Here is a 12,836-nt window from a genome sequence, read left to right as displayed (position 1 = left end):
AGGAACATACTTTATTCTACAACTACATAAGCAGTATGATATATTCTTCAAGCCTTTACAAATACATTTGTGGAAAGAAAAAAAAACACATTTTCTTAAGAGCTAACCACGGCTTTTGGATACCCAGAATGGTCTTAATTTTACTTTATTTACATGTGCTAGGACTTCCATAGGTATTAACTCATGATATACAGCCCCAAAATAAACATAGATTTCTGATGGTTGATGCAATTTAGGACTCCGGGAATTTCTTGCTTTCTTAGTCCAAACAACAACTGAAGCTGAGCTTTTTATTACCATAAAGCAAAGGTTCTTGAAAGAGCAAGATACTTCTACAGCCTCTTCTTTCATCAAAGTAAACACTTACAATAGACACTGCAGCTCTGCTGTAGAAGATTGAAGAGTCTCACCCTTGATATACTATTGTTCTAACTAGTATGTCAAATGCATTTTTGAGGGCTTCATCATTCTGGCTAGGTTACCCAGATACTTCATTCATTTAGATTGGAGGCATTTTAAAGAGAAAAATGGACATGCCTTGATGTCAAAATCAGAAAAATCCACACACTGGACTGAGAATAAAAAAAAGGTGTATAGGGAAAAATTGCTTTAATTTGAGGAAATACATAGGGGATGCAAATCAATAGCTTGTCAGTTAGCAGATTTCTAACATGGATTGACTTTCTTCCAAACAGCCTACTTGAAATGTAGAAAGCAAAACAAAAAGAAACCACAACTCCACAGATTCTATCTTATTATCTGTGTGAAGGACACATACAATATGCAGTCAATAAAAGTAACTGCACACTGAAATCACAGAGGATTTTAGCACCGCAGAGGGACTAGACCACAAATATTGTTTCATTTCTCCAGCGTAAGTATCAGCAACTGCCTGTGAAGGACAGGAATATAGGTGTATTACTCCCCTGTGACATTCTGTGGTGGTGCATAATCAGGTTTGTAGGACTTATTTTTCTACTCCAAACCACACAGGACAGACAGAATTAGGTTGAGGACAAGAGACAGAGATGGACCAGTTCCGAGCCATTTGGGATGCCAGCAGGGTGCAGGACAGGGGCTATGGAACTGGACTGCTTGCAGTTGACTACTGGGATCTCTATAAAAGCAAGACCAGAAGGCAGCACAGGCACTTCAAGTCCCAATATCAAATCACACACTTGGTTACTATCCCTTGTCTTAGGGCTGAGAACAGCTGCTCTGTGGTCCTTTGCTTAGGAACTGTTATTTTTGAAAGCTTCTCATTGCAATCATCACAATGTTCTTTTGAAGTGATTTTGAAGCTTAGTATTGTTATTATCTAGTCCTATAACTGCTGGCACTTCTGTCCATCACTTTAACGTTAACAAGACTACTGAGATTAAAAGCTTCAAGAGCAGGGATGTGTTTTGCTTTGAGTCACTGAAATGACTGTCAATTTCTGTACTACATAATTACTTAAACTTACACACTGTAGAAAGTTAATATTTTGTCCAAAGGATGGAAAAGGGGCTGAAATCACTCTGTTCTCAAGGATAAACATTAGAGACAACTGCTCTCTGAGGACACATAAAGAGATGGAAAAGATGGAGAGTAACACAGAGATATAACTCTGAGAACTTTGCTTCCAGCTGAGTAACTTTAGAAGAATCTTAATGTAATTTGCTTTCCAACCATAAGGCTGTGTAAAAATTCCTAACACACCAAAGTGCTGTAGAAGCCAAAGGTTAATTTGGAAACTGCTATAGGAGATCACCAGAAAGAGCAGTATTAGCATCATAGTGGCAAATCCTTATTACAAAGACCATGCTTGGTAACCAATGTATAAACCAGCAAGATTTGGTCACATGTGTTTACTTTATGCTACAGTTGTGCTGTAGACAATAACCCAAACTAAGTAGCCTTTCCAAAGTGTTCATCAAATGAAAACTAAATGGTGCTGGTCAAAGAGTGGCAGTTTGGTTTGGGCATTTATTAATACTTCTTATATAGCTTTGAGCACACAGTACTTAATCAGGTTTAAAGCAGAAATGCTATACTGATTGAGCTAAGCAGCAAAGGAGCTAAAATAACATAGTACCAGTGTCTTTGTCATGTCACTTCAGGTGATGGTCTTCTCAGAGCTGTCCAGATTTGAAGTTACACTTCAGTCTAGATGATATACAAAACTTGAACATGGTAAGAGATAAAACAGCCCCACTGAGAAGGATGGATCCTGCTTGCAAAACAGCAGCAATCAAAAATATACCAAATCATACCTGCAACACAGCCTTGACTGACCAAGGTATATAGTTCTAAGAAAACAGTCAGCCTTCCACTGAATATTAAGTACGTGAAAATTACATGAATGGATAAACCAAAATTGACCAAAATTAAATTGTATGCCTTGGACCCTTTTAGGACCATTAGCCTTCATGTCTTTTCAGGATGAGATAATGTTAGTGCTTTTGCATACAAGAGAAAGCATGGGATGTCAAAATTTCCACAAAGGGACCACAGCTACCCAAGGAATGATTTCTTAGCTCAGATGGCCCTGGCGGCTCTTACCAGCTCTTTCAGTAGCTGTAGGTAGGAACTTGCATGCTATCCATGTGTTTTGAAAATGTCACAACTAATTTCTGCTAATGCCATCCATTATTGGTTCCTCTGTACTAAAGAGTGTCAGCAACTCAAGGCAGCTAGTTCCATATGGGAAGAATCCATTCCAACATGTAAACCACCAAGCAAGATTTGAAGATCCCTGTGGCACAAGCTGCTATGTGGGTCCTGACTACGTCCTACCTGACAAGAGCACTTTGGCTGTTCACAAGATGGCTGGATTACAAACGCTCATAGCTGTGCTGGAACTTATTAAACACAAAAGTATTTTTTATTATTATTATTTATTATTCATGGATTTGGCAACCCACTGCTGCCAAATCCATGAATACACACACATTACTACCAGACTCAAGTGCAATATTTGCCAACTGAAATTATGTACTAAAATACTGACCAATCTACCCTGAACGACCTTTTCAATCACAAGTTTCAAAGCAGAAGAACTATGATATTGTTTCTATTAAACACCTAACATCTTAAATATGTCTCATAGTACATCTGTCCCTAACAAATACACCTCACAGTACATCTGTCCTTGATTAATGTAGAAAATTAATTAAATGAATGTATTATTATTACCTATGCATCTTTGAAACAATGACTACAGATACCGGAAAGTTCAACCAGTATTTTATAATGCAAAAGTACATGTTACCAAGGAGAGGGTACTGTCTTTGGGTACACAACCATTTCTCTCAGCAAAGGCACTCATTTCTAAGTCTAGAGACACATAAGCCATAGATCTTAGAATCAGAATTTATTACTTACATATCTGGCTCTAAAAGACACAGAATTTTTGGCTTAAGTGAACCCTTTCCCTCTTTTTTTGCAAAACAAGCCAGAGCAATCCAAGGCCCTGGCTGCCTTCAGAATATAAATTACTGTGAAGGTTGTTTTGGTTTTTTTTCTTCCTCTATTGGCTGTGGATGTGACAGCCTCATACTGCTAATTCTCTCCTACTAGAGAATTCTTTAAGTCAGGCTATGCCTAAATATTTTTAAAGTTAATGTGCTTCAGGCTCACAAGAGAAAATAAGCTGTTTACATTGTGAACTATTATGGTGCCTAAAATGAGGATATTTGTATAACCAGGAGAAGTTTCATTCCCAGATTAGGCATCTAGTTTCCTGTAGAAACTATAATAAAAAACAGCTTATCATCAGTTTATTGTATTTTTTGAGCTAGAAGACATCCAAACTAGGCAGCAGGCAATGCTGATGGAATGTATGTTGTTTACCACAGCTTCTCATTTGGAATTGCACAGGATGGATTCTCCAATGAAGTTTTAAAAGACTGTCCTTAATCAGAACCTTAAAATAATTCTGTTACTATTAAGGATAAGACATTTCATTCAAAATATATCTGGAGGCAATAGAAGGAGCAGAAGCAGAGTAGCGACTGGAAGCCAGGTTTCTCCCATCCCAAATGAATGGGTGACAACTACAGCCATCTTTAAATGCAAGCACAGATTAAAAGATTTTCTGCAAACTGTCGTAACTCAAGTGGGAAGGACCAAGGGAGCACCACTACAAAATATATTCTGCTCTTCCTCAACCTTTGTGATTCCAAGCTCAGTTTTAAGAAGTTCAAGATGTTCAATACTAGCTTAAGTGATTTGCTTTCTGTCTGTCAGGTGTCTGGTGAGGCAGACAGTTGTAAGGTAAAAACTGGCAGTTGAGAAACTTTCAGATAGAAAAGATTTTCAACATCATCTTCTGCAACTCAGGCAGATGTTCTGTGTTGAAGACGTTTGGTTATTGACACACATATAACAAAAATACTCCCCACCTGCTTTTTTTCAGGTTGAATGTGGCTTACTTTACATTGCAGGACCCAGCTCCCCAGCTGAAACAAGTCAGAAATGCTGCATATGAGTTCTCATGGAATTTAGGCATAAAATCAGTGCTGAACATTCCCTTGTGATCAAGATGTTTATAGATGTGTGCACACTGTGCAACATAAACTGAGGTAAGAACAAAACCCAAAATATTCCTTGAAAAATGCTTAATGAAAAAAGAGTACTGAAGACAAAAAGAAATAGAAAAGGCAGGAAGCAATGCAACTTGAAGAAGGAAAATCCATTGGTATGTCTTAAAAAGCATGAATCCTGTCAGCTAAAATAAGTTAGCAATTATGTAAGGGGTTTAGATTCTGTACACGTGAGAAGTAATACAGCAACCTGCTAATTGGAGACAGTGCCATTCAAATGTTACTGATGAACAAAGACTGGTACATAATTGTGCAAGAAGGGGGAGGGTTACAAGAAACATATCAGTCTAGTAGACTGACCCACAGCTGAGGAAAGGCTGAAACCATAACCATGAAAACAAGCATTAATAAGCTACTGTCACAGTACAAGGAGGATAAAGAAGAACATGTTTGTTTACACAACGAGCCAAATTTTTTCTAAAGACAGACCTACCTTTCCACAAGAGAGTCATATACAGATATGCATAGTATGAATATACATATGTTCTATAAAAATATCATCATACCTTATAATCTGTTTAGTAATAATTTTGACAACATAAGCTGGAAGAGTTTATATGTGGTTTGTTTTTTTTAAATACCATTTAAAATTTTAATTGTGACTATAGAAAACAAATGCTTTGATCTGGCTTCTGGTGCCTGTGTTGCCATTAATGATCACTGGCTGTCCCCAAGAGACAGAAACAGCAAGAAACCTCACGTAACAGGGGTGTTGTAAAATGAAATTCATTAATACTGTATTTGCAGAGCAGTCAGATACCACAGCGAGAAACAGCATGGAAAGGCCTATGAGGAAATTAATCATTCTGCATTCAGTGCAGGATCTGGCAGATGTGCAATGAAGAAAGCCTAGAGACATACATTAAATATGAAGATAAAAAAAGATTCTAGCCATTACCAGCAGAAATAATATCCCCTGAATGAACATCAACTGCCTTAGGCATTAAATGTTTGATGTATTCTCATTTTGTATAACTGAAAACCTCTGATTAATATGGTAAGATTGCAACAAATGCCAGCCAGGTATTCCGTACAAAATACAGAATCTGATAATGTAATTAAAGTCTATAATAAATATATGATATGGAATTAGAATTTCCTCATTTTTGCATGCTTAGTTTTGCAACTAAATAACACTCCCACAGTCTAGCAATTATTGGCAAATGTACATTATTTCGGCAGTCAGAGAATCCTGTCACCACAGCTGACACAGTGTGGTACATGTTAGCACAATAAATCAATCCATGTTTCACACCATAACCACTGGACTCTTGTAATCAAGCTCCCCTGCTTTACAGCTACCTCAAGTAAGTTAGGATAGCATAGACAGGGCAAAAAAAAAAAAAAAAAAAATTACTGAAGTGATGACAAACCTGCAGGTTCACAGCTAGCTCAGATGTCCGCACTAGCACTGCAACTGTGAATTACTAATCTTATTTTACTCCACATCAGTTCAGTTCTTCTCTACTTCCACATAAGTTATACTTTATCTTACCCCACCAGCCCACATATGAAGTCAGATTTCAACCTTCTCGTTGATTAATCAATAGGGACAGCTGCTCCAGAGGATGGATGTGTGGACAGGACTCTAGGTAGGAAGCACCATTGTGTTGGAAAAGATATATAAAAACTGCTTCCTACAGCTCTTCAGAAATGGGGAGAAGAGGCAAAGGGACTCAGTGTATGTCTGTCTAGCAAAAGGAAAGATGTGCTGGAATAATGTGTCTGGCAGAAATAGTCTCAGCACCTGTGTTGAGATGCAGCAGTACAGGAGCCTACAGTGGTTCCTTTTACAAAAATGCCAAAACACTGCATGAAAACACATGGATGACCAAATACTGGTTTCTTCAAGCAATCTCATGTGTTTAAACCAATTCCACTTTGTTGAGGCTACTTAAAGCAGACAGGGCATGCTACCTGAAGATTCCCTTAAGGTTCCTGGGCAATATATTAACAGGTACATCCATGGCCAGCAGCCAAATTATGTCTTGTCCTGGCCCTAGGAACCAGTCTGCACCACATGAGGGCACAGCCCAGGGGTTCTGGTCACTCCGTCTGCTGAAAAGAAAGGCAAGGCTTTTCTACCCTCTTCATGCAATAGCAAGTCTCTCATATTCAGTAGAATAGCTTGGAGACAGTCTGACTTGTGCATAAAATCTGCCTAGGAAAGAAGAGCCAAACCTAAGCCCACCTAGCAAAGTGAAGGCAGACTCAGAAAGGCATCAAATTCCCAGAGTCCCACTGGCTGTGAATGTGCTTTCTGTCCATACTACTGCCCATGGCTCAGGTGCCAAGCACATTTCCTGCTTAGGATCAATCGGAGTAGTTTATCGGGTGATGAATCCCAGAGTAGTGCTTGGACTCTCTGCTGCCTAATTCAGACTGACACCACAAGTCAGGACTTGGGGCTGCTCAGACAAATATATTCTGGTTCTCCATCCTGAGATGCATCACAACTTGGCTGAACTACTGATTTGTTTACTGCTTTCTTCACCAAGACATGAATGTATCTGTTAAAAAGTGTGCATGGCATATTTTAAAGACAAATCTGACCAGTTGCAGGAAAAAAAAAATAAATTAGTTGTCTTCATGAATGTAAGTCCAAGTGATAATGCCCAGTTCCCTTTCAATGATTAGTTCTGACTGATTTCTGAGGATGCAGGTGGCCAACTGCTCACAAGCAAAAAGATTAATAATTTTAGGTAGATAGCTTTTCCAGGATAGCATAGCAAAGATTAATGGTATCTGTTTTTATTTTTTAAGCTAGTCTCACATTTAGCTTCTGTTTGACACAAACAACACATACCATAAACTGCTCATACAAGGTCTACTCATTTCAACACAAAATTAAGACAATGAAATCTGACTGAATTTAAAACTAATTTATATCTTTTCAGGAATGCAAAACCAAAGAAAGCTTTATCTAGCTTCCATGGAGATAAAAACCAAACAACAAACCTAAATGAGTGAAAGAATTGCAAGAGAGCTGGCATTCACCTTGCCATAACCAAGACATTCTAATAAAAATATCGGTGTAGAAATTAGCAGACCAAAATATGGAATGAGAAAAAAAAATCATGGTGAGAAAAATCTAGAAGTTGCAATACTTATGTTTGAGAAAGGCCAATAGTATACAATGATATATACAATTTCAGGGTTCAAAGATAATGACAACAAAACTCACAAGAATTATTATCAGCTTTCTCCAATCCTTTGTAGTTCAGAGGACAAATATATTGTTCATTTAATTTAAATACTGTAAGATTTCCTGTCTCAGAAATCTAAAAGAGGTGTAAGGGAAACTGAAGCTAGTAAAATTGTAAAAGTCTGTGTTCTGGGGGTTTTTTTAAGTTCACAGGTTGGATTAATTCCCACATAAATAGAAGTGTTAAGCATTTCTCCCTCTTTTCTAGCTAAAAAGTTATTCTCATATTTTTTTGAAAGAGGATAATTTTTGGTATTGGGTATTTTTAATAAATGATACTTAAAATATTTGTTGCCAGTACATATGAATGTAAAGGCCTACCTCTGCTATTCTCTGACTGATAGGAATTTGGGATATTAGAATCACAGGGAAAAGAAAAAAAAACTTTCTGAAAGATAGTTTCACTGACATTGATGTTAAAATACCTATTTCTTTTTGAACACATCAGAAAAAGACCCTCCACATATATCTGACAAAGTATTTGATATATTCTTACTGGTTATCCAAGGATCGATATCTCTTGCTTATGTAGCAGAAATCATCAAATCCCTGGAATAGGTAGTGTCATGAAATGATGAGGATCTATAGTTATTAATTTTTAAATTAAGTTTATTAAATTTAAATAACAGGTCAATCTCGATTAAAAGCCGATCTCCCTCAGGGATAAGGACTTCCATTAGTAATATTCTTATGCAGTGAAATTACAAGGAATTTAAGCAAATATAGATTGATTTTTGTGGGAAGAGGGTGCCCTTCATTCTTTACCATAACCAGTCATGCTATGTTAGGGTGCTACTACACATAAGAACTCCTTTGCCTAATTAAATCTTTTAGAGTTTCCTTTGTGATACATACACGCATCTTTGTCAAAAACACACACCATCAAAACACCTACATTCTTTTTGATCTTTGAGAAGTTTATCTTACCCTTAAAATCATGCTTTTATCAGATATAGATAACTATGAGATGAACTGTTCATGAGATTGCAAGAACTCCTAAGAGAGACTAATTTCTTTCAGCAATTCTTAAATTCTCTTTACTATTTTTCCACATGGTTTTACATAAAACAAGTTCATTCATGTAGTGCCAATGTGCAATCCCTCTTTGGATAGGGATTTTTGAGCCTCAAAATAACAACTAGGAAAGCAGAGACCAAAGAAATACACACAGCACAGAAAACCTTGTCAGCTGGCTATATCTGACCAATGGCCTATTTTCCACTGCTTCAGAATCATCAGTACCACACACATGTTGTTTTATTAATTTACTTTGCTCTTGCTCAAAAGAGGAAAAGTATCTTGTCCCACAAAATATTAGCCCAGACTCTCAGGCTATGTTACCTACTAAGAAAATGGCTACAGGGAATGTAAACACCTATCTAATGAGGTACTGCATTTTTATTCACTTGCAAAATGCAAACATCAGCTGCAGTAACAGTTTCGGATTTCTGACATCCATGGGCCAGAGAAAGCTGAAGGATTATAGGGTAACAGTGCAATACCAGCAGTGTGAATTTTATGTACCATCTGAGTCTGCATTTTAAATGACAGGAACCTCACGCAGCAGTCAATGGCATAACAACATAAAGACCTTGGTCTTACCCTTTGTTTTCAAGTCGTTTAATACCTTTGATTCCATGGGCAGTTTATCACTCACTAGTTTTATCTCAATATTTCGGGACGCCAGTTCAAGCAATTTTTCAAAAAGACGCTGACCCTGGGAAGAACATTACATGAAAGGAGAAGCTTTTAGACACAGATATGATCAAACTGCATATCAACAAATTAAAAAAAAACACGTTAAACCAAACACATTATAAACAACATCTGAGTAACTATGTTCCTAGATATGATTAAACCTACCCTAAAGGTTTGCAACTCAAATTCATTTTCTTGGAGAAATACTGTTTTGAAGGCCAATGAGGTTTCTTGCTTTTTCCAGATTGTGCAATACTGACAAGGTGACAGGTGTCAGGCAGAAAATGAATTGTCCAGGGGTTTTATGCTGCATAAGTACATTTTGACATTAACTTACTTCTAAATAATCAAAGTCTGTTGACTTAGTATTGAAACCTCAAGGAAATCAGTCAATTACATTTTTTCCGTATTGAGCGATATTTTTGCAAGTGGTTTTAACTGTAGTACAACACATTCCCAAGTAGTTTCATGCTCATCTTTAGATGAGTTATACCAAGAAGAATAACAATGACTTATAGGTATTTTATGTGCATTTACTTTTTATGCTGCTGTAAAATTTTACAACTAAAACCCTATTTCTAACAAAGAACAGAAAAGGAAAGTCATACTGAGCTGGATATTTTTCAAAACAGAAATGAAGATATTTGTTTCATATGAAAAATAAAATCTTAAATCACCACATTTTCCCATATCCAAGAAACAAACAAGAAGTAAAACTTCTGATTGCCTTGTAAATGTTCAAATTTTAGGCTCAATATTTTAAATTAAATACATAAGTTTAGTAAGATCCATCTAGACCATGTGAAGAATAAACTCTCCAGTGCATCACTCCTGTGTTGTTACTACAATTACAGTCAGAGTTCACCTCCTTGTTACTATTCTAACTTAGTATTGCAGGCACCACTTTCAATTAGCAGTCCAATACGGAAAGGGCTTATGCACCTGACAAAATGCCTACTCTACCTACACAGTTCTCTTTAGATTCAATATAATGTTTGCCTCAAGGTAAACCTAAAACAAAAAAAGCAACAGCTACACATGAACTTTCAAACAAACAGGTAGAGAAGATAAAGCTCTTCACAGAAACGTGTTACATAATCCTCTGCACAAGCTAAGAATCTTTAAAGGATCTCTCAACTCAACAAAAATTACCAAAAAGAACAGTTTGGGATTATATAATACAATGCAGCATTGACCAATAAAACCTCAGACAAAAGCCCTCCCCCGCACATTGAGAACCCATTATCAGCACACAGTGTAAAGCCTAGAAATTTGCCCTGTAAATGCAAAAACAAATGGATACTTTGAGCCTTGCTGGGATAGTGCTTCCCCTGTCTGAAGTACAGACCTATTTTTTATTATTCACTTATTTTGAATATATGTGGCAAAATAAAAATACCCATCCCCCTGAAACATAGCTTTATCAAAATTACCAATCAGCCAGAGGCTGCAATGGAAACAGAACTACTATTTGTTTTACTTTTGTAAAGTATGCCTGCTTGCTCACTCAAATCCATAGTATAGCTCCCTGCTCATCCCAAGGCTCACAAGAACTTAGCAGGGAACACAGTGCTGCCATAGTGAAAGCATTGAAGAATAGCTAACAGAAGAAGAAAACAAAAACATTCTTTGCATGAAGTTCCAAATGCTTCTTTTACTCAGATTCAGCATTTCTCAAGGTGATTAAGTGGTTCCATATGTAAGGAATGCCATCCATGACTTTAACTCACACACCCAAGAATCCCGAGTTGCTGTCTGAGTCAAGGAGTGGGTTTCCCTCACACACCTCATCAAGCTCAAAAGACCCCTTAATTCTTACACCAGAGATTGTGTTGGGTCTTTTTAAGAAGGAGAGCAGATGTTACAAAGAATGTAAGAATTAATGAGATGTGGAGGAGATGGATGCTGCATACAGAGTGATGCAGCTGCTCCAGCATGATTCTGGGGGAGCAGAGGTGCAATGACCAGTGTTCCCGGGTGCCCTGCTCCCTCCAAGAGGGTTTCTCATACAAGTGCTACAGTCAGTAGTTACTGCCCTGTTGTCTGCTAAATTCCCAGTCCTTGCTTTGCCCCATTCCCCAGCTACCCCAAAGCATCAGGCTCCTAGCATGTCAGAGCTCAGCCAACCTTTGGATGTGCTTCATATGGGTTCCCCGACTGGAAACACCAGAACTTTTGGTTTACATTAGCTACATCTTTCCAAAAGTCGGCCAGGAAATTCAAGGATTAAAAGGTTTGCATTATGCATATTAACTGACATACATGTAAGTAGAAAAAAGCTACTCAGGTTCTCTGGGTTCATTCAATTTACTTGGTAGACAGAAAAACACCAGTTTTGTTTAGGCTATTTGTAAAAACTGATTTTGTCTAGAAGAACAGCAGAAAGCTCTGGCATACAGAAATAAATATGGAAAATGCATTAATAAATTTGATGGAAAATGATTATCATTATCAATACAAATTAATGCATTAACTGTTCTGATAAGCTTAGGAAGTTAACGTCTAAAACTCATAAAATGAATTGCTTCAGGGGATGGCTCCTAATTTTATTTCCCTACGGTAGCTATTTTTGGACATTATTGTCACTTCTACCTGCAGGAGATTATATTTACATATGATTTATAAAAGCTTTGATAAACAAGCCTGAACTTTCTATATTATTGTAGTTTGGACAAAAAAGAACTTGGCAGCACCTCCTGAGTTTTCCTTGATATTAGTATGCCCTGAGGTAACCAACACAGCTATCTCCTACAGGCCATGCTGCCTGCTCAACAGCCCATCCTATGGGTTCACAGATTGCTTGGAGTGCAGCCCTGCATTCCAATGAAACCATCTCCTATGAAAATGCATTTCTTTTCCCATCCAGGACACCACAAGCTATTCAATTATGTTTTGGTTTTTTTTTTTTCCAACTATGTTTATAAATGGCAAAACCTCAAATTGATTCAACATTTAAAGCATCTCTAAGTAGTGATGGTTAAAACCAGGAGTGTGCTCACCACAAATATTTGTGTTTTTACAGGTACATAAAAACCACCACCCGTGACAACATTGGAAAGAATTCCCTTTGTCTCACCTGTCACTGCATCATTCCTATGCAGGCATTCATACCCTCACCAAGGCTTAAGCTTGATGAACCAAACTATGAAAAATTCACAACTTAATTTTCAAAGCAAGTACATACTCAAGTAAATAGGGTTACTAGAAATTCTTCCCACACTGCTGGAGAACCTAGACTTCTTCCCCATTAATATTAATTTGAAACATAGTTTCTACACTTTCTGACATGTTTACTTGCAATTTTACTGGTTTGTTCTATGAAAAGGAAAAAAGATGGGATGGAAGGT

At 37.3% G+C, this 12,836-nt stretch overlaps 1 protein-coding gene across 1 annotated transcript in view; it reads right to left on the bottom strand.

Moving 5' to 3' along the window:
- Positions 1-12,836, bottom strand: part of PLD5 (phospholipase D family member 5) — a 156,904-nt gene that overhangs the window by 37,309 nt on the left and 106,759 nt on the right. Inside the window, exon 4 of the mRNA XM_062489209.1 lies at positions 9,394-9,508. Within this exon, the coding sequence (XP_062345193.1) occupies positions 9,394-9,508 (115 nt within the window). The remainder of the gene's footprint in view (positions 1-9,393; positions 9,509-12,836) is intronic.

The sequence above is a fragment of the Cinclus cinclus genome, chromosome 3, assembly GCF_963662255.1.
Source record: "Cinclus cinclus chromosome 3, bCinCin1.1, whole genome shotgun sequence".
Classification (NCBI taxonomy): domain Eukaryota; kingdom Metazoa; phylum Chordata; class Aves; order Passeriformes; family Cinclidae; genus Cinclus; species Cinclus cinclus.
This window is presented reverse-complemented; position numbering and strand designations above follow the sequence as displayed.